The 26,515-nt window shown below is 41.0% G+C and overlaps 1 protein-coding gene across 1 annotated transcript; it reads left to right on the plus strand.

Moving 5' to 3' along the window:
- LOC127574804 (cytosolic 5'-nucleotidase 1A-like) lies at positions 1–26,016 on the plus strand. Its single transcript, XM_052024175.1, has 6 exons — positions 1–258; positions 378–545; positions 1,948–2,077; positions 11,667–11,789; positions 18,816–19,000; positions 22,510–26,016. The coding sequence occupies exons 1-6, from the start codon at positions 118–120 to the stop codon at positions 22,873–22,875; spliced, it is 1,113 nt and encodes a 370-aa protein (XP_051880135.1). The 5' UTR covers positions 1–117; the 3' UTR covers positions 22,876–26,016.
- The last annotated feature ends 499 nt before the right edge of the window (positions 26,017–26,515 follow it).

Raw genomic sequence — 26,515 nt, forward strand, 5'->3', positions numbered from 1 at the left:
GCCCAGAGCTGACACTCCTACTTCCTACCAGTAGTTCCTTTCAGGAGCTGGTTGTGCCTGTCTGAGACGGTAACTCCGGCCCGTATTCATTAATAGCTTTTCACGTTTGCTTTAAAAATGAGCGAAGTGGAAATGCAGGACGGTGCTGTTAATCAAAGCGAAGAGCAGGTTAAAGCCGGCTCCGAGAACACAGAGACCGACTGGGAGGCTGCACGGGAGAAATTTGAAAGCCTGGCCTCTGCAAAGAAGCTCCGGACCGTGAGTATAAAGGGCCTGAAAGTTGAGGGTTGCGGCTGTTCCGCAGTTATAGCAGAAGGATGTAAGGACTCGGTTCTCTTGGGAAGAGTGTAATATCGCTGCCCTTGTACTTTCTGCAGCCGAGGTCTCAGTATGCCATCACTATCGCTGTGTCTTCTCGCTGCCTCTTTAACATGGTGGAGGAAAGACAGATCTACGAGGAGCACGGGCTGGAGAAGTACGTGAAACATCAGCAGGAACACGAAGAGGAACCACTGCGGAAGGGACCAGCCTTCCCCTTGGTCAAGGTATTGCATGTTCCCTCTCCTGCAACTTCCTTTCCCGAGCTGTGTCCTTCCCCTTACACAAGAAGCTGAGAAGCAGATGGCTGCTGCGAGAATTCTGCCAGTGTTTGTGAAGTTAGGCTCGCACTAGCGTTATGGCTCTTTGTCCCTCACTGGAGGAGTGTGTGTTTTTTTCGGGGGGGGGGGTGTGAAATGGTGGGGAGGTGTGTGCTTTGGGAGGGGGTGGGGGACGGGGTTCGCAGCTGGCCACCCAACCTAGTTGCAATAAAATTACCTATAGAGATTTCATCATTCACTTGATCTTGCGGAGTACTAAATGCATAACAGGCGATTTCAATTCCAGGCAAAAGCTGAAATAGCTTTGGCAACGTTAGACTAACAGTGGTTTATAGTGGGATAAAAGAGATCATTCATTTTGAATTTTCCAAAAGGTAAAAGGGGTGGTTTATGCCTTGGAAAATGTTGAACTTTTCCAAAAAAAACTTTAAGACAAGAAAGCATTTGAAACTCGTTTTTAGTATTGTGGACTTTTACTTCATTCTGTATCTTTCTCAAAGATGTTAGAACATCTGCCCGCCTCCAAGGACTTGGAGAAAATTATTTAGCAAGATCATCAACAAAGGGGGAGGAGGGAGGGAGGGAGGGAGAGAGAGAGACCTAAGCAGGTAGAAATGGATCTTTAAAATGTTAAAATATGAAAGTACAAGTGGAACTCCATCAACAATTAAATGATATTCTGGGTTTATACAAGGAGACACTTTGAACACAAAAAGAGGAAAGTATTACTGAATTTACAAGTTTCTAGTAATGCAACAGCAGAATTATTGCACAATTCAATTGTGTCATGAATGTTTTATACCCTATCAATTCAAATTAACTTCACAATTCTTAATAATTTTACCTAACAGTCTATCAGTTGACTGCAGCACAGCAGCATCTTAGGGGAGAGGGTTAGAGATTTCCACTACTGTACATGTGAAGAAGTGATGATTGACCTCACTCAAACCAACAGCTCAAATTTTTAAATTTTTCCTCCTCTGATTGTGGAGCTTCATTAATATATATCCAAATAGAATTCAAACTAATTAGAATAACAAAGAATGAAGGGTACTTTGCAAATTCACAAACTGGCAAATTAGGTAGAGACCATAACATTAATTAGAAGAGAATTAGAAGTGTACTTAAAAGACAAAGGATATTAAAAAAAAATGAAAGGATATTGGAAAGGACAGTTGAAAGTCCAGATCGAACAAGCCTGATTGGAATTTCAGTGATTAGTTTATGGATTTTAATCAATAGTTTGGAATTCAAAACAGCTTTCACTGTCTTGAGGAATGAATTATTTACTTGTATTGTGTTTTCAAAGCAGTCTTTTGTTCGAATGTAATGAAGTTGTTTCTTCCAGGCATTGGAAGCAGTTAATTTACGACTCCGTGAACTTTACCCTGACAGTGATGAAATATTTGATGTAGTTCTGATGACAAACAACCATGCTCAAGTAGGGGTACGGCTGATAAACAGTATCAATCACTATGGTATGTTCACAGAAACTCTAAGTATTTACCAGAATTAAGCCTTTTCTTTTTGATCTGTATTGTGGTTCTTCTGCTGCACCCCCAAATGCAGTGCAGGTTCTTTCCACTAATATGATTCCTTGTTCCACTTGAAGAGGAAAACTGACCGTATGAAGCATCTGTCCCTCCTTTGGCCAGCTCACTGGGAGCTTACCACTGCAATAATGTGACTGATTTTTGGCCTTGCATTCTTCTTAGCAATGAAAGTATTTACCTGCACAGAATTCCTGTGAAATAAGTTGCTAAGCAACAAAAGATATTCTGGGTGGTTTCACTATATAGTTAAATGGTATGTAATAATGCATTTATCTTCAAACATTGAGATTTCAACCAATCAAAGAAAGATATTTGAAAAGGAGTATGAGAATATCAATCTTAGGAGCATGTACAAGCATGTCACTTTACAACTGGACTATCTTAAGTGTAAGAGGTTTCACTAAATTTAGACAGTCAATGGCCACAGTACTTTTGAACTTTTTATATTTACCGCCATGATTGTCAATGAACATTATACATTTTCCAATAGCTTGTTATGTCAATCATCCAAATATGTCAATTTAAAATTAATGCTTCAGTGATTTAAAACAATTAAATTTTATTCGTAGAGCCAATAACTATTTGGAAGACTCTAAAATCAACAATAAGTGTGAAATGTAGAGGGTGCACAAACAATATTTTGGGACTCAACAGCAACAAAATTATATGTGGCTACTCCAATATTACAAATGGCAATTCTACATTCCTCAGTTCCTTGCAATAAAGAAACACAAAAATGTTTTAAAGAAAGTTGTATGGCTAAATTACTTTTGGCAAATTCATTGTATGAGTGACGGCCTGCCTTACCTATATTGCACTTTAGTGAAACACCAGTTTATGTCCATTGAGGACACCAGTAAATGGTGATTCCACACTTTATTGCTCGACTCCAGCTTAAGAAACCCAAGTATAAAAATCGACTGTTGCAACAAAGAATTCAGGCAACACACATAACCTGAGTAATTCCTTGGGCAGAGATAAATTAAAATCTTATTTAGATATTTGGAGATGTTATTGCACATTCAATAAAAGGGTTATTTACATTTCAGATCAACGTGTCACAACAGGTTTGGTCACTTTCTACACTTTTCTATTTTCTGGCAGGTCCCCTTTATCATATTGTTTTTGAATTGGTTCCCACAACATAAACACTATCATAAAAAGAATTTTCTCTCAAATGGAGCAATAATTTTCATAGGTTATGTGCCATCTACACAACTATAGCCAGTACTGAATCAAGTTAAATAAATAGAAAATGCTGGAAATACCTAGTAGCTCACACATCATCGATGGAGAGAGGAACAGAGTTAACTCTATAAAAATCAGGGGAAGTCAGAAAAGCAAACAAGTTAATGTAGAAAAATGATGTGTATGATTTGATATTAAAATGCTGATAAAGCTGCTCTGTTTGAAAAGCTTTTAATAACTTCTGTGTATTCATTGTAGATTACAAACACTTGTATGCACCACATTTTCTGCATTGCAATGAACAATTCAAATTGATTTACTGCTAAACGAGGGGGAAGCTATAAGTGAATGTGTTGAAAATTAATAGGTCATTGAAATATTTTAATTTAAAAGTTTTTGTGCAATGCTGTACATTAATTCACCCCTTTTAAACTCAAGGAGAGATGATGATCAAAGTTGCTCAAGATCTGGTGATTGAATGCTTCCTCAATTTAGTCATAAGTGGATTGTGGGCATTGTTGGCGAGGCAGCATGTAATGTCTGACCCTAATTGGTCTCGAAAGTACTGGTGAGCCCTCTTGAATCACTGCGGTGTGTGTGGGGAATGTGGGCAGAAAGTGACATTCGCAATCTGCCCTTGAACTACTAAGTGGTAGATGTTGCAGGTTTGGGAGGTGCTGTCAAAGAATTCTCAGTGAGTTGCAGCCACAGTGTGCTGGTTGGAAGAGGGGGGATACGTTTACAGAGGTGGAAAATGATTAAGTGGGCTATTTTGTCCCTGGTGGTTGAGCTTCTTAAGTATTCTTGGTGTTGTACTTAAAGAAGAAATAGGAATTATCCCTGTGACCTGGTCACTACTTATCTCTAATTGACATAACATAGAAGTGGATTTTTTATGTCTATTATGCAAGTGTTCTGTTTTCCAGTTATGACATTAGCTAGCAGAAGTTTTACCCAAATTCTAGTTTTTCTCCCCAGTTGAACAAGGGTGATATTTTGTAGCATTGATTTTCACAGTGGAGTAAGGAGCCCAGAAAAAGTGAAGAACCTGGTTAGGTAATGGACTTGAAGGCCTCCACCAATCAAAAGAGCAAGAAGCTGCATGCAAAGCCCCCTATGAGAGAAACATTTAAAAATGGGAATTGGTTGGGTGTAGCCTTTGGAAATTTCAGGTGATAGAAGGCAGCTATGGAAAAGCTGTTAGAGAGAGCAAAAAGATTGGAGAGGCCTGCGACATTAAAAAAATGGGAGGTAGGTAACCAGGTGCAAGGAAGGTGAACTCTTCCTTGTATTGGTGACCACATCAGTCCCCCAGATTAAAACTTTTTAAATTTGCCTTCTGGGCTTCACCTGGCAAACAGTTTGGCTGTTGACAAGATTGTCAGACAGAGGAGCAGTCACTGTTCCCCTGCTCAGGTCTTCAACTAAAATTACAGATTAGGTCCTGATGGCACAAATGGATTAGTTAGAGCCCTACTTTGTGCCCTAAGGACATGGGAGAAGGCAGCAGAGTCTGAGTAGTAACTGGCTGGCTTTTTTTCCAATTGCCAAATGGGGTCAGTTAAAATTGAGGCTTTCGGCTCCCTCATAGTGATGGGTGTAATTTACTGAGTCATCAGTTCACATTCCTGTCCCCACCCAGAAACACCAGTGGGAAACATGGAATGAGAGAGTAAATCATACATTCCATAACGAGTCAGCTTCTGAGAGTATAACTGTGAGAGTTCCAGTTTTAGAATATAGTTTGGGTATTTCTCCTTCGCATTCAGTATGAAGCCCTAGCTCTCAACTCACAGCACATGCATTTCACAGATTCCTTTAAAGTAAGATTAGAGATCGGAGTGTAATTTGAGAATTCTGTGCATGCATTGCACAATTTAGGACATGATTGAATAGTTGATGTCTTGTTTCATTAGTATGTTAATACACGTTTGGACCAATATTGACTTGCACACCCTTGTGGGAAAATGTGCATCCATACGTACAGTGCACATACCTTGACTATAGACGTGGCCTTGTATAAGTGACTGCTGAAAACATGCATTCGTATTCAGGGTCTCCAGCATGTTCATTTAAAGCTTGTTTAAATATTCATTTTAAATATTCATTTAAAGCTTGTTTGAATGAATACATCCACACTAAGTGTGTAACTTCCTTTGTAATGGAATGTACTTAACCATGCATTTTGATGAGCTAATGAGTGTATTTATTGCATTTTGATTAGAGTCATACAGCAAGGAAACAAGCCCTTCAGCCCAACTGGTCCATGCCAACCAGGATGCCCCATCCAAGCTAGTCCCATTTGCCAGCATTTGGCCTTCTAAACCTTTCCAATTCATCTACCTGTCCAATTGTATTTTAAAAGTGATTATTGTACCTGCCTCAACCACTTCCTCTGGCAGCTCATTCCACATAGATACCACCCTTTGTTTTAAAAATAAGTTGCCCCCTCAGGTTCCTCTTAAATCTTTTACTTCTCACCTTCAACTTATACCATAGAACCATAGAGCATAACACAGGCCCTTCGGCCCACCATGTTGTGCCATCCATCAAACCACCCTCACACTACCTAACCCCTTCCTCCCGCATATCCCCCCCATCCCACACTCCTCCATATGCCTATCCAACAAGCTCTTGAACCTGTCCAATGTATCTGCCTCCACCACCACCCCAGGCAGTGCATTCCATGCACCAACCACTCTCTGGGTGAAAAACCTCCCCCTGACATCTCCCCTGAACCTCCCACCCATAACCTTAAAGCCATGCCCTCTCGTCTTGAGCATTGGTGCCCTGGGAAGGAGGCGCTGACTGTCTACTCTATCTATTCCTCTCAATATTTTATATAGCTCTATCATGTCTCCTCTCATTCTCCTCCTTTCCAGTGAATAAAGCCCTAGCACCTTAAGCCTCTCCTCATTTTCAATACTCTCTAATCCAGGCAGCATCCTGGTAAATCTCCTCTGCACCCTCTCCAATGCCTCCACGTCCTTCCTATAATGAGGTGACCAGAACTGAACACAGTACTCTAAGTGTGGCCTAACTAGAGTTTTGTAAAGCTGCATCATCACCTCGCGGCTATTAAACTCAATCCCACGATTTATGAAAGCCAACATCCCATTGGCCTTCTTAACTGCTCTTTCCACCTGTGAGGCAACTTTCAATGAACTGTGAATATGAACCCCCAGATCCCTCTGCTCCTCCACACTGCCAAGTACCTTGCCATTTACCCAGTACTCTGCCCTGGAGTTTGTCCTTCCAAAGTGTACCACCTCACACTTCTCCGGATTGAACTCCATCTGCCACTTGTCAGCCCAGCTCTGCATCCTATCAATATCCCTCTGTAAGCTCCGACAGCCCTCCACACTATCCACAGCACCGCCTATCTTAGTGTCATCCGCAAACTTACTAACCCAGCCCTCCACCCCCTCATCTAAGTCATCTATAAATATCACAAAAAGTAGAGGTCCCAGAACCGATCCCTGCGGGACACCACTAGTCACTGCCTTCCAATCCGAGGGCACTCCTTCCACCACAACCCTCTGCTTTCTACATGCAAGCCAATTCCTAATCCACACAGCCAAGCTTCCTTGGATCCCTTGGACTCTGACCTTCTAAAGAAGCCTACCATGAGGAACCTTATCAAACGCCTTACTAAAATCCATGTAAACCACATCCACCGCACTGTCCTCATCAATCTTCCTGGTCACCTCCTCAAAGAACTCTATCAGGCTTGTGAGGCAAGATCTTCCCTTCACAAAGCCATGCTAGCTGTCCCTAATCAGTCCATGATTCTCTAGGTGTTCATAAATCCTATCCCTTAGAATCCTTTCTAACAGCTTACCCACCACAGACGTGAGACTCACCGGTCTATAATTCCCTGGCCTATCCCTGTTACCTTTTTTGAACAAGGGGACAACATTCGCAACCCTCCAATCCTCTGGCACCATCCCCGTGGACAACGAGGACTCAAAGATCCTTACCAGCAGTTCAACAATCTCCTCCCTAGCCTCTCGAAGCAGCCTGGGGAAAATCCCGTCAGGACCCGGAGATTTATCTGTCTTAATATTATTTAACAACTTCAACACATCCTCTCTCTTGATATCTACAACCTCGAGAACATTACCCCTATCAGCACTCCCTTCCGTGTCATCAAGACCCCTCTCCCTGGTGAATACCGAAGAGAAGTACTCATTGAGAACTTTTCCCACTTCTGCCGCCTCCAGGCAAATTCTCCCACCTTTGTCCTTAATCGGACCTACCTTTACCCTAGCCATCCTCCTACCCTTCACATACTTGAAAAAGGCCTTGGGATTTTCCTTAACCCTACTAGCCAACGCCTTTTCATGTCCCCTTCCTCGCTACCCTATATTCCTCATGGGCCCTGTCTGAACCTTGCTGCTTATACCTCATGTACGCTACCTTCTTCTCCCTAACAAGTCGTTCCACCTCTCTCGTCACCCACGGTTCCTTCACCCTGCCATTCCTTCTCTGCCTCACCGGGACATATTTATCCCTAACATCCTGCATAAGATCCCTGAACATCGACCACATCTCCATGGTACATTTTCCTTCAAAAAGGACATCCCAATTTACACTCCCAAGTTCTCTCCTTATAGCCTCATAGTTCGCCCTTCCCCAATTAAAAATCCTCTTGTCCTCTCTGCACCTGTCCCTGTCCATGATAATTTTAAAGGTTATGGAGCAATGGTCACTGTCCCCCAAATGCTCACCCACCAATAGATCCTTCACCTGTCCCGGTTCATTTCCTAAAACTAGATCTAACATGGCATTCCCTCTAGTCGGCCTGTCAACATACTGCATCAGGAATCCCTCCTGGACACATTTAACAAATTCTGTCCCATCTAAACCTTTGGCACTAAGCAGGTTCCAGTCTACATTTGGGAAGTTGAAGTCTCCCATTATAACAACCCTGTTATTTTTGCTTCTCTCCAAACACTGCCTGCCAATCTGCTCCTCTATATCTCTGCTGCTACCGGGGGGCCTATAGAATACTCCTAGTAGAGTAACTGCTCCTTTCTTGTTCCTTAATTCCACCCATACGGACTCTAGAGATGATCCTTCTACAACATCCATCTTTTCCACAGCCATAACAGTGTCCCTGACCAGTATCGCCACCCCTCCTCCTCTTCTCCCCCTCTTAAAACACCGAAAACCAGGAATATTCAATATCCACTCCTCTCCTGACGTCAGCCACGTCTCAGTAATAGCCACAATATCATAGTCCCCCATACTTATCCAAGCCGTCAGTTCATCCCCCTTATTCCTGACACTTCTTGCCCTCTAGTTCTTGATACCCCAACTCTGGGGGGAAAATGACTGAGTGCATTCACCCTATTTATGCCCCTCATGATTTTGTACACCTCTAAAAGATCAGCTCTCAGTCTCCTACACTCCAAGGAATAAAGTCCTAGCCTGTCCAACCTCTCCCTATAACTCTCTGTCTCAAGTCCTGTAAATTTTTTCTGCTCTTTCCAGTTTAATAACATCTTTCCTATAGCTGGGCAACTAAAAACTGAACACAATACACCAAGTGCGGCCTCACCACCATCATGTCCAACACACTATGACCTCCCAACTTTTATACTCAATGCCTTAACTTAAAGGCCAGCGTGCCAAAAGCCCTCATCACCACCCTGTCTACCTGTGACTCCACGTTCAATGAACCATGTACTTGTACTCCAAGGTCCCTCTGTTCTACAATACTCTTCAGGGTCCTGCTCTTTACTGTGGAAGTCCTACCTGGATTTGACTTTCCAAAATACAACACCTTACACTTAACCAAACTAAACTCCATTTGCCATTCCTTGGCCCACTTACTCAGCTGATCAAGATCCCCTGGAATTTCTGTAAACCTTCTTCATTGTCCACTATACCACCTATTTTAGTATCATCTGCAAACTTACTAACCATGCCTTGTACATTCTTATCCAAATCGTTGATACAGATGACAAACAACAATGAGCCCAGCACATTGTTGTGTGCTGAGGCACACCGCTACTCATGGGCCTCTAGTCCGAGAAACAACCTTCTACCATCACCCTCTGCTTTCTACCATCAAGCCAATTGTGTATCTAATTAGCCAGCTCTCCCTGGATTCCATGAGATCTAACCTTCCAGAGCAGCCTACCATGTGGAACCTTAAAGGCCTTACTGAAGTCCATATAAACCATGTCTACCACTCTGCCCTCAACTTTCTTAGTCACCTCCTCAAAAAAACTCAATCAAGTTCATAAGACACAATCTCTCATGCACAAAGCTGTACTGACTACCCCAAATCAGTCTTTCTTTGCTGCCCTTCTCAAAAAAGGCACAACAAGCTCCTGTCTCATACCATCAAAATTCACCTTGTCCCAATTTAGAACTTGAACCTGTGGACCAGTGCTGTCCCTTTCCATAACTATTTTAAAGCTAGTAAAACTATGGTCACTGGTCCCAAAGTGCTCCCATTGTCACCTCAGTTACTTGTCCCACCCTAGCAGGGCCTCTTTATATTTTGCCCAAGGAAACTTTGCTGAATGCATTTAACAAATTCATTTAACAGTTTGACAGTACCAGTCTATGTTAGGAAAGTTAAAGTCCCCTACTATGACAACACTATTATTCTTACAACTCTGTGCACAATCTCCCTGCATATTTATTCTTCTAATTCCTGTCGACTATTTGGGGGCCTATAGTACAATCCCAACAATGTTATCATCACCTTCTTATTTCTCAGCTCCACCCATAAAGCCTCACTAGATAATCCTTCAGTAATTTCATTTTTGACTACTGCTGTGACCCTCACCTTAATCAAAAAACACAACTTCCCCCTCCTCTCTTTCCTTCTTTATCCTGCCTAAAGCACCTGTACCCTGAAAACATTAAACTGTCAGTTCTGTTCCTCCCTTAGCCATGTTTCTGTAATGGGTATAATATCCCCAACTCCGGAGCCCCAAGCCCCAAGTTCATCCGCCTTACCTGTCAGACCTCTTGCATTGAAATAGATGCAATTTAATCCAAAAGGCTTTCATCGATCCTGGCCATTCTCCTGCTTGTCCTGTCACTGACCTCTGCATCACTTTCCAGCCTCTCATCTGCCTCCCTGATGCTTGGGATCCCACCTCCTTGCCAATCTAGTTTAAACCCACCCTAGTAGAACACACAGATCTGCCTGCCTGGTTATTGGTCCCCCTCCAATTCAGGTGTAACCTGTCTCTCTTGTACAGGTCACCTCTGCCCCAGAAGACATCCCAAAGGTCCAAAAATCAGAATCCCTGCCCCCTGCACCATTTTTCAGCCACACATTCATTTGCCATATCCTCCTATTCTTACCTTCACTAGCACACGGCACTGGAAGTAATCCAGAGATTACTACCCTTGAGGTCCTGCTTTTCAAACTTTTTTCCTAGCTCCCTATATTCACTACACAGGATCTCATCCCTTTCTCTACCCATGTCATTTGTGCCAACATGCATAACAATTTCTGGCTGTTCACCCTCCCTCTTAAGAACGTTCTGTAGCCACTCCATGACATCCTGGACACTGGCACCAGGGAGGCAACACACCATTCCAGCGTCCCTTTTGCAGCCACAGAATTTCCTGTCTGCCCTCCCTAATTATCAAGTCCCCTGTCAGTATAGTCCATTCTGTCATCAACTCTGAGGCTCAGAGCCAATCATGGTGCCACAGACCTGGATGCTGCTGCCTTTTCCTGAACAGTCATCCTCCCAACAGTATCCAAAACAGTATACTTGTTTTCTAGGGGAATGCCCACAGGAGAATCCTGCATTATCTGCCTGCTCCCTTTTCCTTTCCTGGTGGTCACCCAACTACTTTCTGCCTATACCTTAGGTGTGACCACCAAGCTATAGCTCATATCTATGAAACTCTCAGCATCTCAGATGATCCTGAGAGCATCCAACTCCAGCTCCCTCACACGGTCAGTCAGGAGCTGCAGCTGGACACACTTCCCACAGGTGAAGTCCTCAGGAACACTGGAAGTTTCCCTGATTTCCCACATCCTGCAGGTGGAGAATGCCACTGCCCTGACTGCTCTCTGAAAAGGAATATCAAGGAACCTTCACTCACCAAAGCCTCTTAACTTACCACCTTAACACTGGGCCACTCTGCTAGACCCTGCTTTCCTTTTATTCGCTGAAGTGTCTCACAATTAGTCAATAAGAAATGCTTTTCTGAATAGCTCTATTAGCCACTCAGAAAGATTATTTTATAAAAACATACTGATAAACTAAAAATGAATTTCAGTAAACTTCCTAAAGAGGAACTCATATTTTAATTTACATTTCCTTTCATCTTTCTCAAACAGGTCTGGCAATTGAAAGATTCTGTATGACAGGTGGAAAAAGCCCCATTGGGTACCTGAAAGCATATCTTACCAATTTGTACCTCTCGGCAGATCCTCAGAAAGTGGGAGAGGCAATTGAAGCAGGTAAGGTCCCAACAAAGTAATCCACGACAGGATGAAATGGTTTCACAAGGCAATAAAAAACAAACTGGCCTTGGCCTTCAGCAGTGTAGCTCTCTGCAGTCCAATTGGTATAAAGGATGGCTAGAAATAGCTGGTGTGAGGGAGGTGAAGAGGCTGGTGCATTGGGGCTGGAAGAGGACAATGTGGGGATGGTTGAGTGGGGCTGGCGGTGCATGTCTTGGGAATGACGGAGCTGATCCGGAAGGGGATGTGTAGGAGAGGGGTTTGCTGGTGGTAGACTTAGGACACGGCAGGTGTGAGGCAAGAGGTAAATAGGGCAGGGCTGAGAGGTGTTGGTGAGAGGAAGAAGAGGTGATGGAATTGGACTGACAGCTCCTTTACACCAGTTATTTCACACCTATCTCCAATCTTAAGCTCCTTTTTCTTGCAGCTCATAGAATGGTGATGACGACAGATGTTATAGGTTGCTAATCATGTCTGTATTGTGGAATATACGAGACTGTGTTAGAAAAATTATTAAAATATGTTTGCCTCAAAATCCAATGACACAACTTTTTTTCAGAATTATGCAATTTAAACTGTTTTTGTTTTTGAAATGATAGATAATATCTGACCATTTCTGGTCATTTCACATCAGTCGGGAAATACAACCAGGCATTTCCTGGTGCAATTTGGCCTTGTGACCTCAACATTTTTATGTCATTTGTGCACAGAATGAAGTGTTTCCTCATGGAGGGCACTTTCTGCAGCATTGTGAGGGAAATTAGACCAAGTTGTCTGAGCTGAGACAACTCCCTGGCACTCTCTGGGACAGCTTAGTCTTCACACCACAGTGTAGGGTCTGGAGCCCTATGAGTTAAGTACCTTAATTACCTTTCATCCCTTGTTTCCCTGCACCACCCTATCATGCCCTGATGTTGCCCTTGTTCCTCTGGTCCATCTGACACTCAAGCTTCCTTGGATCCTTCCTTCCTTGGGCAGTGATCTCCCAATCTCATGCCCAATGGCAACGTGTGTGTTGAATCTCATCCCTGTCACTTACCTGATTACCTGACCCCCCCCCTCCATCCCAATTCTTGCTCACAATCCTCAGTTGATCTCGGCGTAGGCCCCAATCATTCCTACCTCCAAAAAATTTGCAATATCTGTTCAGTTGACCCCAAGGCCTATAAAATTAATTGCTGCCCTACTGCAACACCAGTTTAGTGCACCCACTGTGATACACTAAAATCATAGGTTGTATAATTTTGCTTAAAAAAATATGTATACTGGCTAGTTATTTTATCTATTATTATTCTTAAACTGGCTATGCATTGAAAATTGGTCACAGACATGAAGTTACAAGAAGGCGGCTCAATCTTTTGAGCCTGGATTGTCTCTATAAACATGAAATTATCTGCTTTGAATGAAATTTTAAATTGCTCAGTGTGGAAATCTCAATGGTTTCAGCCAAAATCTAGCTTATCTATCTATTGTGTGCTTTGAATCTCATACAGCACTGCTGCATGTTGAAATATTTTCATGTATGTTAAATATACCCTTAAAAATGTAAGGGTGGTAATATTGTATAACCTGTTGAGTCTCGACATTTTTGTAGTGTATACTTTGATACACAGTAGATCTTCACTATGTCAGTGGCTAATTCGCATTGCACAAATTGAATATGTAGTTGTAAAACTGGGATTGTTGGAAACAAAGAGAATTCGAGGGGTGGTGTACACACTTGTGAAGCAGATTATGCAGGGTGTCATAAAGATGACTGAATGAGTGCACGTGCAGCAAATGCAAGGTTCACAAACCAGACAGGTCCTGACAACAGTTGGTGTAACCCATGGAAGCCTTAATCCAAATGCTATGAGTAGAAATTTCAGGCACCCGGCTATTGTTATCTTATGCCTTGACATCAAATTGTTTGAGCCCTGTGTCTTGCTACATTCAAACTTCATTTCTGTGCTATCCTCTTAAGATGCACATTGGATCAACATTTAAGTTGTTGGCAACGATTGTTGAGTGATGGTGCACCTTTGTCATTACTGTTAATCCATTGGAAAAAGTAACAAAGATAAAATTTGAGGGGAAGGTGAAAAGGAAGAGTTGCCATTTACATCTGCAGTACATCAGAGAAGAATAATAGGGAGATGGGATCTGAGAACAGAGTGCTTGGGTGTGAGGACACTCTAATCTTTGGTTTCAGTGCAACCATTGGCAATAACCACAGTAAGGACTATCCTAGAAATGGGCAGCACAGTCCCCTCTATGGGGTTAGGCCATACAGCCACACCTGCTTCCTTCTAGTTAGCTCCTGGGGCCCTCATTGTGTGCAACCTTATCCTGTATGAATAAAGGGAAATGTCAGTTTAATTTTTTTAGATGATCCAGCTGTCATGTTTGAATAGCCTGGTGCTGTATACAAGTTGAGGTATGGGTGTGTGTATATGATTGTGCAAAGGTGAGATGAAGCATGTGTATATTGGTTTGAGTCCTCATTCACTGAGGAGTTGGCAGGTGAATGATAAAGTAATATGCTGAATTAAGCTGTTTGTGAGGCCTGCGGACAGTTAACGGTATGTGACATTTGATGATGCATTGATCGATCTTGACTAGTTGTGTAAGATTTTTGAGACTGCAGCATGGTATGCAGGTCTTCGGGAGCATAAATGAACTCAGTGGCTGTTTGGTTCCATAGCCTTCTAATTGCATGTTTTAAAGTCTTCCTAGCTTCTTGCACATATAAGACATCTCTTCTGCTTTAAAGCTCCTCTACAAAGGCCTTTAAAATGTAAGAGCCTGTTTTCCATCCATGTTGTTCTATTCTTTCATTTACATTCATTCAGTTACATTCATTCATTTCATTCAGCAGACTCATTTTCTGTTTTACTGCCAATACTTCTTGCAGCCAAGAGGTGACACTAGCTTGAAAGCATAAGTTCACTTTAATTGTTGCTGGTTGGTTACATTATGGACCTCCTACTGACTCATACAGGCAATCATTGGTATGGTTGTATTAGTTGGACACAGAAATTATTCACCTTGTCTCTAAATTGGTTAAGCAGCAGGAGACAGAGCATAGGGATAACAGAGCAACTCTTAATTGTCAGGAAGTGACTTGTAGTGCCTGAGCCCACAAATAAAGGCAGAATTGAAATCTATGTGCAAAAGAAAGCATTAAATAACAAGGATGTAATTAATAGATTAATGAAATGGGAAGAATTGTGACAAAGAATTTCAAAGTAGGTAAATGTGGAGCTGAAAAGAATAGAACAGAGTACTTCTAAGACAGAAAGGTGAAAACAAAAATGGTCCAAAGAGAATGAGGGATCTATAAATATAGATCATTAAATGTAATGGACAAATACAGGAAACAATCAAAGGCTAATGGAATGTTAACCTTTATATTTAGAGGACCAGAATACAGAGCTGGGAATCTTAAGAAGTTTTGCTGCTGCTCCACACAATGTGTATTTTATGGCCACTTTCCCTTGGGAAAGATGCTTTGGCCTTGGGTCGGAATTCAGCATAGATTTACCAGAATGAAACTTGATGAACCTATGATTCAAAGGTTAAATTCCAAAGAACAATTAAACTAGGGTTTGGAATTTAGAAGGGTAAGTCGTGATTTGACCATAATTTTCAGAAGATTAAAGGGAACTTTCAGGAGAGGTAGAAACGACTGCTGTTTGGGATTGCACAGCCAGTCTTCCAGGTCCAAAGTAAAGAAACATTTCCATTTGAAAAGGTGAAAGAGGTTGGGAGCTCTCTTCTACAAATGAAAATTGTGGTTAGGTCGCTTGTCAATTTTGAATGTGAGATTGATGGATTTTTGTTAACCAAATGTTGTTGGGGCAAAGGCAGTTCAAAGGAGTTTAGTCACAAATCAGCCATGATATCAATGAATGACAGAGAAGACTTGAAGGAAAAAAAAGGCCTTATTCTGTTGCTGTGTTAAAATAATTCTGTGTAGTGCCTACATTGTAATCAGCTGGTGCAAGTTAGTTATACATTGTATTCCCATGTCTAATTTTACAAACTGCCGAAGTTAGCCCTATAATTGAGTGCCAAGCATATATCTTAATCTCACAAAGCAATGAACATTTTTTTCTAATTCAATCAGGGTGTGGAACATTTGAAGGAGTGTAATTACTGAGGGCAACAAAAAAATCAAAGTGAGAGTGAAATGGACTGCAATGAAGAAACTAAGAAAGAATAGCACTTTTAATGAGAGATGATGTTGCTGTAAGGAAGTACAAAGTTTCAGCTGGGACAGTAGATAGACACATATGAGCTTGCTTTGATATTTTAAGGGCTAGTATGAGGAGACAAGTGTGATCACACCACTTCCTTTTATTGTTCTTCTCCACAAGACACTGCAGAGCTGAACAAAACCATTAGCAGTTGCTAAGAGTCATAGGAAAATGCTCTTCTTGCAACAAAGCAAGTCAACAAATCTGTGACCAGTGAGAGGTGTTGAGAAAACTGCAGGCCATTACGTGCAAAATTTGTCTTTAAGTTTGATGTAAAGTAGTAAGAAGACATTATATTTAGCAACATTGATAATGTGGTTTTACTCTGAATTTGTTGAACCGATACTATGGTGCAAGACAATTAGCTACAAAAATGGATTTTATAAATTTACTTTACAAGTGAGGACTTTTTCCTGATTGAAATTTGGCCACAGAGGTCCAAGTAGATGGCATAGGATATTCTGGCAACATTTCTCTCTCAATTATCTACTGTTTTACTCTGCTATTGCAACGTTTCACTAATGTTATTTGTAGGTATTGTACAAATCAAGTAATGTGCGTTTACTTCATCACATGTTGGGTAAATATTGTCAATGTAACTTAGCTCAGTACTTTGGAGCCAATATCAACCAAAGCATGCAGCTATGTATGCAAAATATTTAGTACTTGAACACATAGGGCACATCAACATTGCATCATGCTGTCAAAATCTCTATGCCACAACTAGGCACACAACACTTTAAAGGCATAATGTCACACTTCAGTTTCTAAGGCACAAGACAAACAACAGATTCACAGTTTAATCTCTGGAAATGTGAGATTTTCAGCTGGATCAGAAATTAAAATGTTAAAAATTTTAAATGGGAGCTCAGCAGTTTCAAACTTGCTCACTTTCTGTTTTAACGGTGGTAAATTGGGGATATGTTAAATCAACTCACTCTCATTTAAAAGTGGGTTGCTCATTTGAATCTCTAGCATATAACTGCCCAAAAAATATGTTGTCAATGTTTTAACTAAGTTTTGAGAAACTTAGCAGCTGCAGGGAGGAAAGAAGTGCTGGGTGTAAAATGGTTATCTGCCAATGGACAAGAAGGAGCAGGAATGCATTCCCCAAGTTCACCTACCAATCCTATTAAGCTCCATGTCAAAGCTTTGATCAAACTCTCCAAAACTCTAATGTCTCATTACAATCCATAATTGCTTTGGACACCTCCACCCCAACCCGGTAACCACAATCTCTCTGATTCAGGTCCTGATTCTAATACATAATATGGTCCATTGCCTCCACCTCCTCTTACCTCAACCCACCATTTAACCCCACCCCCCCTCAGTGTGTTGATAGAAGAAGTGATGCACTGAAGCAGATAGATGTCTTTAGATTAAGGGGTTGGGGCATGGATTAGATTTGTACACAAATCAAGATACGAATGAATACCAATGTACGCACCTCCTCTCAACAGAGAAAATAAAATCTTGCAGCTCCTAGTACTGACATAAAATAATGTGTCATTGAAGAGAGGACAACCTGGGCATATTTGCTTTTCATCTTCTCTTCCTCTGTTGTGCAGCCAGCCCCAATGTTTGTTACATTTCATGTTCACAACATGCCTTGAAATAGTGGAGTTGAAATTGGGTTGTAGTTTAGTTAAAAAAGTTCTCAGAAATATGCTGTATTGAGTCTTGTAGTATGAGAGCACATAGCTGTCACGTGACCATAACAACACTGACCCCTCTGGTCGGAGGACAGCGTTGCTTATCGGATCGGAAGTGACATCACTGTCAATCAAGGTTTGGCTCCACCCCACCCATCAGGTGTGGGCACAGGGATTGGCCTTGGAGAGCACCTTTGTTCCTGAACCTGCCTGACCATTAGCCTTGGTAAACACCTTTGTCCTTGACCTCCAAGTTATTGGCCTGTCTAAATCACCTGGCCGGGCTCCACCCAGCCTCCCAGCACTATAAGAGGTGTTGCACTCTCCTGGCCCTTCCTCTTTCGACTTCCCCAGGAATAGTGAGACAACGCTGCAGAGACCACTGGTAAGAGTGTGCACCACCACGTGGTTTGGGAGCATCTTAGTCAGATTCCAGGGAGTGTTAGGGCCAATGCTTGCCTGGGTCAAGGAGTTCAGGCTTTGAAGTGTTTATCCCTCGATAAGCTGTACCTTGTTTATTGTGTGTGTGTGTGTGTGTGTGTATCTCAACCTTGTTGCAATTTCCCCCTCATGTTCGCGGTCTCCTGTCTGTGTGTGTGTGTGCATCTGTTCCCATTCATTCTGTCCCCGCATTTGCCTTTGTGATTAAACTATTTTTAAAATCCAAAGCCTGTGTCCAGAGCCCTCCATCTTTAAAATTCCAAAAGAACCTTTTCACACAACAAATCTCTTGCACCTTTTGATATCACTTTGCTTTTGTCTCACCACTACCATTGTGTGAGGGGGTTAAAATCCTCCCAATAGCTGGGGTGCTTTTATGACATGTAAAAACAACTTTTGAAATATAATATTAAGAAAACTGGGGAGATGAGCACTGGAATAGGTGCACTGCATTGTGACCTTGCTCTCTTCAGATTGACCCCTCTAATCTACATAGTTAAAAGAATGTTTGGGATTGGTCTGCCCCTAGGAGTCAAGGGTTCAGTCATTTTCAAATTTTGGTATTTGTTGGATTAAAGTATGCCTTTAAAAGAACATTTCTTGTAGGATAAATGTGAATGTTGGCTACAGGAAGCTATTTAGCAGCTATGGTCTGTAATAATACCCTGGCTTATCTTTTTACATGATTTCAGGAATAGCAGCTGCCACCATGTTTCAGATGAAGAAGGACCTGAACCTTTCAGATAAACAGCTGAGAGTGGCATTTGATGGTGATGCTGTTCTATTCTCTGATGAGTCAGAGAAAATCGTAAAGCTTCATGGATTAGATACCTTTTTTGAACATGAGAAGAAGTATGAAAACAATCCTCTTGCAAAGGTAAGTTTGAAGCAATAAAACACTTACCACTTTGCTTGCAATTTCACAGAGGAACTAAAAAATAAACTGCTGGAAGAACTGTGGATCAAACAGCATCTCTGAAGGCGGAGGGATGGTCTTGATGCAGGGTCTCGACCCGAAATGTTGACCATCCCTTTGCCTCCACAGATGCTGTTTGACCCATTGAGTTGTTCCAGAAGTTTCTTTTTGTTTCAAAATTCCAGTATCTGCAGCCTCTTGTGTCTCCATTCACAGAGGAACTATTTGGTTTTCATTTGCTCCATGCTGATTCCGCAGTTATTGCCTGAAAGGTCTAGTGCAAATAGCTTTCAGTAATTCAATACCTAGTGCACACTCAGAATAGTCTTGGGAAGAAGTAGTTTCTTCACTTTAGGAAATCAGAACTGTCAAAGGAGTCTCAGCGTGGCAGGGTAAAATGGGTGGGGGGGTAAGCTCAAGAAGTATTTCAGCCGTTAGCAGGCATTGCCAATCCAGAAGCAGCAGGAACCCAAGGGCAGGCAAAAGCAAAGGCAACTCTAGTCACAGGCTTGAGTCTATTGATAATCATCAGACTAGCTTGAAAGTTAACCCTAACCCCATCGACCACTTGCCCCTGTTTTTTTAGGCATGCTAACAGCAGTGTGCAGTACACTTGACAGTTAATTTTTTTTACATTTAGTATTGAAGTTCCTACCTGATTCAAATGAAAATTTCTGAAGGCTACTCCAAAATAAATGGAATTAGTCCACTCAGATTCTGATCATCTGACAGGATTTCTTCCACACTATGTTGTGGGCTGCTAGGCTTGGTCTTGAGAGTGGAGATCTGCATGATTATAGATTTAAACTCAACCTGACCACTGCTGATCTGGACTCGACTCAAGCCTGAGGTCCTTCCATTTTTTTTTAATTAACACCCAGCCCAACTCAACCCTGACGTATCTGCTTTATTGGGCTCAGTTTGAGTAGCTAGGTTCAAACTAAGGTTCTAGGGCAGTGCATTTATTTATTAAAAAAAAGTTAGCCCATGCCTATCCAAACTGAGCAGACTTAATTTCTTTTTTATATCCAATGCGACCCAAGCCTGATGTACATGGTTGGGTTATTTGGGTTTTGAGTCAGGTAACCTGACTGTAGAGTTTAGAAAGAAAAGTGCTGAAAAGTTGTTTTTCAGTACCATATTGGGCTTAAATAATCCATTACAGTGCAGTTTGCCATTGCATTCTCTTTTTATATATTTGTGGAATATATGTCATGACATATTTTAAATGAAAGTAGTGTAATTTTTAATTGCATCCTTCACATAAACATTTTTGAGTGTTTGAATGCAGTTCACATATTGAGAGCAATGTAAGAAAGCAATGGAATAAATTGTCCTCTAATTTTCCCTTCTTGTTTTCCTATCCCCATCTCCATTTTTCACCCTACCTTCATCATTTAACTTTATCTCTGTGGCAGCCTGTGTGGCTCCACAGAGGAACTCTTCAACAATGTTCACCGGTTTCCCAGCAGGCAGTATGTGAATGAAGCACACAAGGATGTTTCTATTCAGTGGTTTCATCAAGTACCTGAATGCCAACCCTGTATGAGAATTGCTGGTTCAATGCAACCAGAAATTAAAATAAAGATGCAACCTTTTGAGATGAACAATAAGAAAAGGAGGAGAACAAGACTGGAACTTCTACTTGTGTTAATGGGGAAGAAAATTTGATGTATAGTAGGTAGAGGGAATAGAAGAAAACCTACTTCTGTAAAGTTGCTTCTCTTTAATAGCTCTGACTGAATTTCTGAGCATGTTCCAGTACATAATGTGAGGCTCTAAAATGGAATAATGGAATAAAATGGAGATTGATTTCCATTTGATATAGTGAGGGAAAAGCAGGACATTGAAAATTTACAAAAAAAATCTGCAGATGCTGGAAAAAAGGATTATTGGCCTGGATCATTAACTCTCTTTCTCTCTCTACAGAATAATGCCTGCTGACTATTCCTTCATGATTTTGTTTTAGGAATGGGAACACGAAGGCTTCAGGTCTTTGCTCAGTTTGTGCTTCGACCTCCAACCTAACATTTCACATGGAAAAGTATTATCTATGGCCCTACTCTCTCTAAATTCTGTAGAATGTTTTTGAGAAATCTATTTTTATATTCCAAATAGAGTCAAAATGGGGAAGGTGCTAATCAGCAATGATTAGGGAAATGAAACTTGATTCTGGGTTTTATTAGTTGGCAAAGGAGAACAGAGAGGTTACCACACCATGGAGTGAGTAACTTTTTGGCCTATAACACTTAACAGTTTTTTTTAAACAGATAGCATTATTCTGACTCCAGTCATTAGATATTTAATTGAATTTGGCTTTCAAGACCAGTGGACATATCATTTGCTTTTGTTCCAAATTGCTGTTGACTTGAATCTACAGTACATGGTGGTATTAGGGGGAGAGGTTCTTTTAAATGATAACTGGCATTAGTGCTAGTCATTACCTCAAATGATAGTGTAAGATGGGAAATTAGCTTTAAATAGAAATTTAAAGATAGGAATCTGGAATGTGGGTACCAACTATTTTTGATGAGCTAAATAGGGATCATATTTTCCCTGATAACCAGATGGATGTCACCAAAAGAAATCACTACATTGAAACATCTTCAGTTCTAAGAAATCAAGGTTGTGTATTTTTTTTCTATTTAATAGCATTAGGCATTGAATTGATCGATCACAGATGAAAGATGCTGCCTGAGTTCACATTTGCCATTGCACTGGAAAGCAGGTCGTCGCTATTAAAGAGTTTTCTGTGTAGCAGTCATACAAAGATCTCATGATGATGAGGAATACTGGTGGTGGGGTAGGGTGGTGGGAGGAGGGGATCAATAGACGAAGTGGAAGGTAGGAAACAGGAGGAGGGAATTTGAGAGGTAAAGTGGGGCAGGGAAGGGTTAACCTACACAGTAATGGGGCAGTGCATACTATGGAATGGTCAAATCAGTCCTTGTGCCATAATAGAGCTGCTGCAGCAGCAGTTATTGGGGCCACAGATTATAGAATCAAGTGCACTGGTACTACAACCTTTGTCAGTATTGTATTTCTATGAAAGGTTAGCACTTACAAGTTTATATCAGGGAGTCAGTGAAAATAAAATCAATGCCCCAATGGGGACCTTTTGAATCACATCTGGTTTCCGACTTTCTTTGTGATGTACTCCTTATTTGACAGGAAGCAAATAGTGAAAAATGTATCCAGTTTCATTCTTTTAAGTCATCACATGCACGAAAAATGATGGGGAAATGATACCTACACCAGAATATCATCAGAATCTTGCCCAGAACTGCATGGACCAATGTCCTGATGAGTGGGATTTCTGCAAGAAATGGCTGCAAGCATTTTAAAACATTTTATGTGCAACTTGCATGTTAAAAAGATAGGCACAAATGTTTTATTTTGTTTAGTTTCTAGACTGTGACTTAGAAACCATGCCCAGTAAAGTAAAATTTATTCATTTATTTTATATACAGGGTCCTCTCAAGGGATTTTTGGAAGTATTAGGAAAACTCCAGAAGAAGTTCCATGCCAAAGATTTACGCTGCGACTGTCCAATTAGGACTTATCTTGTCACAGCAAGAAGTGCTGCAAGTTCTGGAGCGAGGGCTTTGAAGACGCTTCGGAGTTGGGGGCTAGAAGTTGATGAAGCACTCTTTCTAGCTGGGGCACCAAAAGGACCATTGTTAGAAAAAATTCGCCCTCATATTTTCTTTGATGATCAAATGTTCCACATTAAAGGAGCACAGGAGATGGGAACCATTGCAGCACATGTGCCCTATGGCATTGGACAAAAGTACAATAAGGGCACTCCCATAACTGAAAATACTGAGAAAAGTTAAATGACAAATGGTAAAGCATATCCAGCTACGTAAAACAAAAAAACAAGGTCAGATTGTTTACTCCATTACCTGCAGGTGAAATATGATAAAATCACAATGTGTTAGGGGAATGAGAAAATTGGACCTCACTCAGTAGAGGGGCCTTTTCTTACATAGGACTCACTTACTTGTTTCTCCTTTTCCAGACTTCCTAGAATTTATTACGATTTATTTATCTTTAAATACTATCAGGCTTGAGGGCAGGGGAGCATGAAGTAATCAGCTTTAGATTTTCATACCCCTTTTAATTGTCAAAGGAAATAGTCAAAGGAATCCCTCAAAATCAGAACCTTACAAAGCAGAATGAGGTCATTCTGTGCCAGCTCCCTGAAAGACCATACTTATGGTTTCTTTCCTCTGCTCATTTCTAGATTTCTTTTTTTTGCAAATATTGCTCCTACTTCCCTTTTTATTAAAGTTGCAGCAACAGCAGTTTATTATACATCATTCTGGGGTGGGGGGTTAATTTTATTATTCCCCACCCACAACTGGTGATCTGATGTTCCCTAATCAGCTTCAGGCTTCATAATGAAGATGGTGCTGTGGATAGAGGCAGGTGCTACTGCAGTCTGGGTCACAGAATTGTGGTTAAACTTTGAATCAGAAGGGAAAGAGCTGAATCAGGATCATGGTCTGGAATTCTGGACTGAGGGATGGTTGGAGTCAGGATTTTGGATGGGAATTAAAGCTGTGGGTGATTTGATCTCAGGAATGGAGGCTGCAGTGATAAGGTTTCCAATTCTGGTGAGCACTTTCCTTTTGCGTTTAATCAGTGTTGCAGGAGTTTGGCTTCTTATTCACCAATGCAAAGACCAAAATGCCTGTGTCTTGCAGGGGTAAAGAATATCTCCTCTTTGTCTTTTCCAGTCTGGCTGAGGTTACTCTTCTGATCAGAATTATGTGCACGTTTCCTGCAACATCATCTCCAACCTGCCTACTGACCCAACTCAAGGGAGGATATGCAATGGGAGAAAAATGGGTGTTACCCAGATGCACTTAACTTTCTCTATACTAATAGTCTTCTGCTGTGTAATGTCATAGAACATAGAACAGTACAGCACAGAACAGGCCCACAATGTTGTGCCTACATAGCTATTTCCTCCTACCTACAGAATCCCCATATCCCTCTATTTTCCTCTCATTCATGTGCCCATCCAAACCCCTCTTAAAAGCCCCAATGAATTTGCCTCCACCACCCTTATCAGGCAATGTATTCCAGGCATCCACCACTCTCTCAGTTAAAAAAAAGTTCCCGTCACATCTGTTCTGAACCTACTCCCTCTCATCTTAAATACATGCCCTCTGGTAATGGATCACTCAATAATGGGAAAAAGATATTGCTTGTCCACCCTATCTATGCCCCTCATAATTTTATACACTTCCAACATATCACCCCTCAGCCTCCACTGCTCCAGAGAAAAGAGCCCAAGTTTGTCCAGCCTCTCCTGACAGCACATGCCCTCTAATCCATAAAATGAATGTCATTCATTTTAATACTGGTGATTTTTGAACTCTTAGCCTCTTGTTACTGGTCCATTACCCATCAGAAATTGCTTTTTTGCACTGAAACAATAATCATTGAATCACCTCAATCATTTCTATTTAAAGGAAAATGTCCCCAAAAAAGTTATGATTAGAGCCACTAATCCCTATTTTCATTTCTTGGAATATCTGTACTTAAACTAGATTTGACACAACTTTAGAGTTGTACTCCCTCCTCCAGTGTAATGGTGTTTATGTCTTTAATATGCATGTTAAGGAAGTAGGATCACTAGAATATAGTTGTTCTATGATGTGAGCCAATTGTATAGATCGTATATCAATTAATTTTCCGGTCACTCCCATCAACCTGCATGGTTTTACTCTTTTCGCTTTGATATATTGGAATTATGTCACTCAACAGTATCTGTAAAAGCTTATGACTTGCCTTCAATTATATGATCCATGACTATATTTCCCTGGTCACAACAATATATGCTATTTATTTGCTAATAGTTACTCTTTCCACTTGTTTCAGTGAAAGTAGATCTGATTTTAGATCATTTTATTGTCTGTAATAACAATGTTTACATTTAGAGATTATAATTTTTGCAAACCCTTGGGTAAAGGTATGGACCTGCAGTGCAGGGCACCATTTTGAATGGAATGAGCAGCAGAAAAAAAGACATTTAAAAGGTATTCATGAATGGTGAATCTTAAAGCTTTTGAGGATTTTCCTGTTCTTAATATAAACTATTAAATTGTCTCTGTTTTGTTTGTATGTTGATAATTTAGATGTCTGCTATGCTAATGGCACTTTTTATAAACCAAGCTATATTTGACAAACATCATTTAATGAGCTCCTTACAAAGGACCTACTTAAATTGTTGATGAGGTTCAGCAATTGTGGCGGACAAGACAGACAAAATTGTAGAAAATACTACATTTTTATTAGTAGCAGTAATTTGCAACAGTTGGAACACATTTGTTTATGGGAGAGGAAAGCAGTTTTTATTCTTTTACACTCTTTATACTTATAACGTTTTATATTATGCTGCCTTGTGGCTCCTGTTGAGGAACAGCAGCTGTCAGTTGTGAGCCATCAGCCGTCATCCTTCAGTGAAGACTGGGTAGTGAGTGGGCTTAAATGATGGGGCAGCTTTGCTCCGTCTCGTGCCTAAGCTAGGGAAGCAGATTCCAATGACTGCTGGTCAAGGGGCAAGCTAAATCCGATTATTTCTGCAGGCAATGTACCAGGCTCACCATTTTTCCTGCATGCTGACTGTCATTCACCCCCGGCCTTGGGCGATTTGTGCAGAGCCAATCGAGAGAGAGAGAGCGAGAGAGAGCGAGAGAGTGAATGGGGCAACAAATGGCACTGATATTCTCTGCTTAAACATTACAATTTATGTAGGGGCTTAATGCTTATAAATCTCTCTAATGTGCAACAGTATGACATAGGATAATTGTTTCAGTCCAAATTGAATATTATTTAACTATTGTGGTTGTTGAATTTCAGTGCCTATGCATTTTATACTTGTTTTCTTACCTGCACCTGCCATTGTGCATTTTTTTACAAAATATACTGTACTGTTTCTTTAATTTCAATAAAGATAGCTTATTGCAAAATCATGACTAATATGATTAGTTTGCATTAAAAATGTATTTCTTAAGGAATTAAAGGAAGGTTTTGAATGCTGAAAATCAGATGCTTGAAAGACTTGAAAGCCCAGCAGGATCTGGCCACTGGAAATACAATGATGCATGGACCTTCAGACAGCTCAGACCTGGTCCCAAATTATGGGCCTAAAAATGTAAAGATGGACACCTGCATTATTTCGTGCATTATCTAACAACGGTTGCATTTTGTGCTCCTTCTCATTACATTTATACATAGAAATAAAAGCAGGAGTAGGCCATTCAGCTCCACGTGCCTGCTCTACCAGTCAATAAGAACATGGCTGATCTTTTAGGTCAGTGTCTCATTTCCTCAACTAATCCCATATTCCTTAAATCCCTTAACAATTAAAATCTATCACTCTCTGTCTTGAATATGGTTAACAACTATGTCTCCACAACCACTTTGGGGAGAGTATTCTAAAGATTCACTAAACTTTGGGTG

The sequence above is a fragment of the Pristis pectinata genome, chromosome 10 (assembly GCF_009764475.1).
Source record: "Pristis pectinata isolate sPriPec2 chromosome 10, sPriPec2.1.pri, whole genome shotgun sequence".
Lineage (NCBI taxonomy): Eukaryota > Metazoa > Chordata > Chondrichthyes > Rhinopristiformes > Pristidae > Pristis > Pristis pectinata.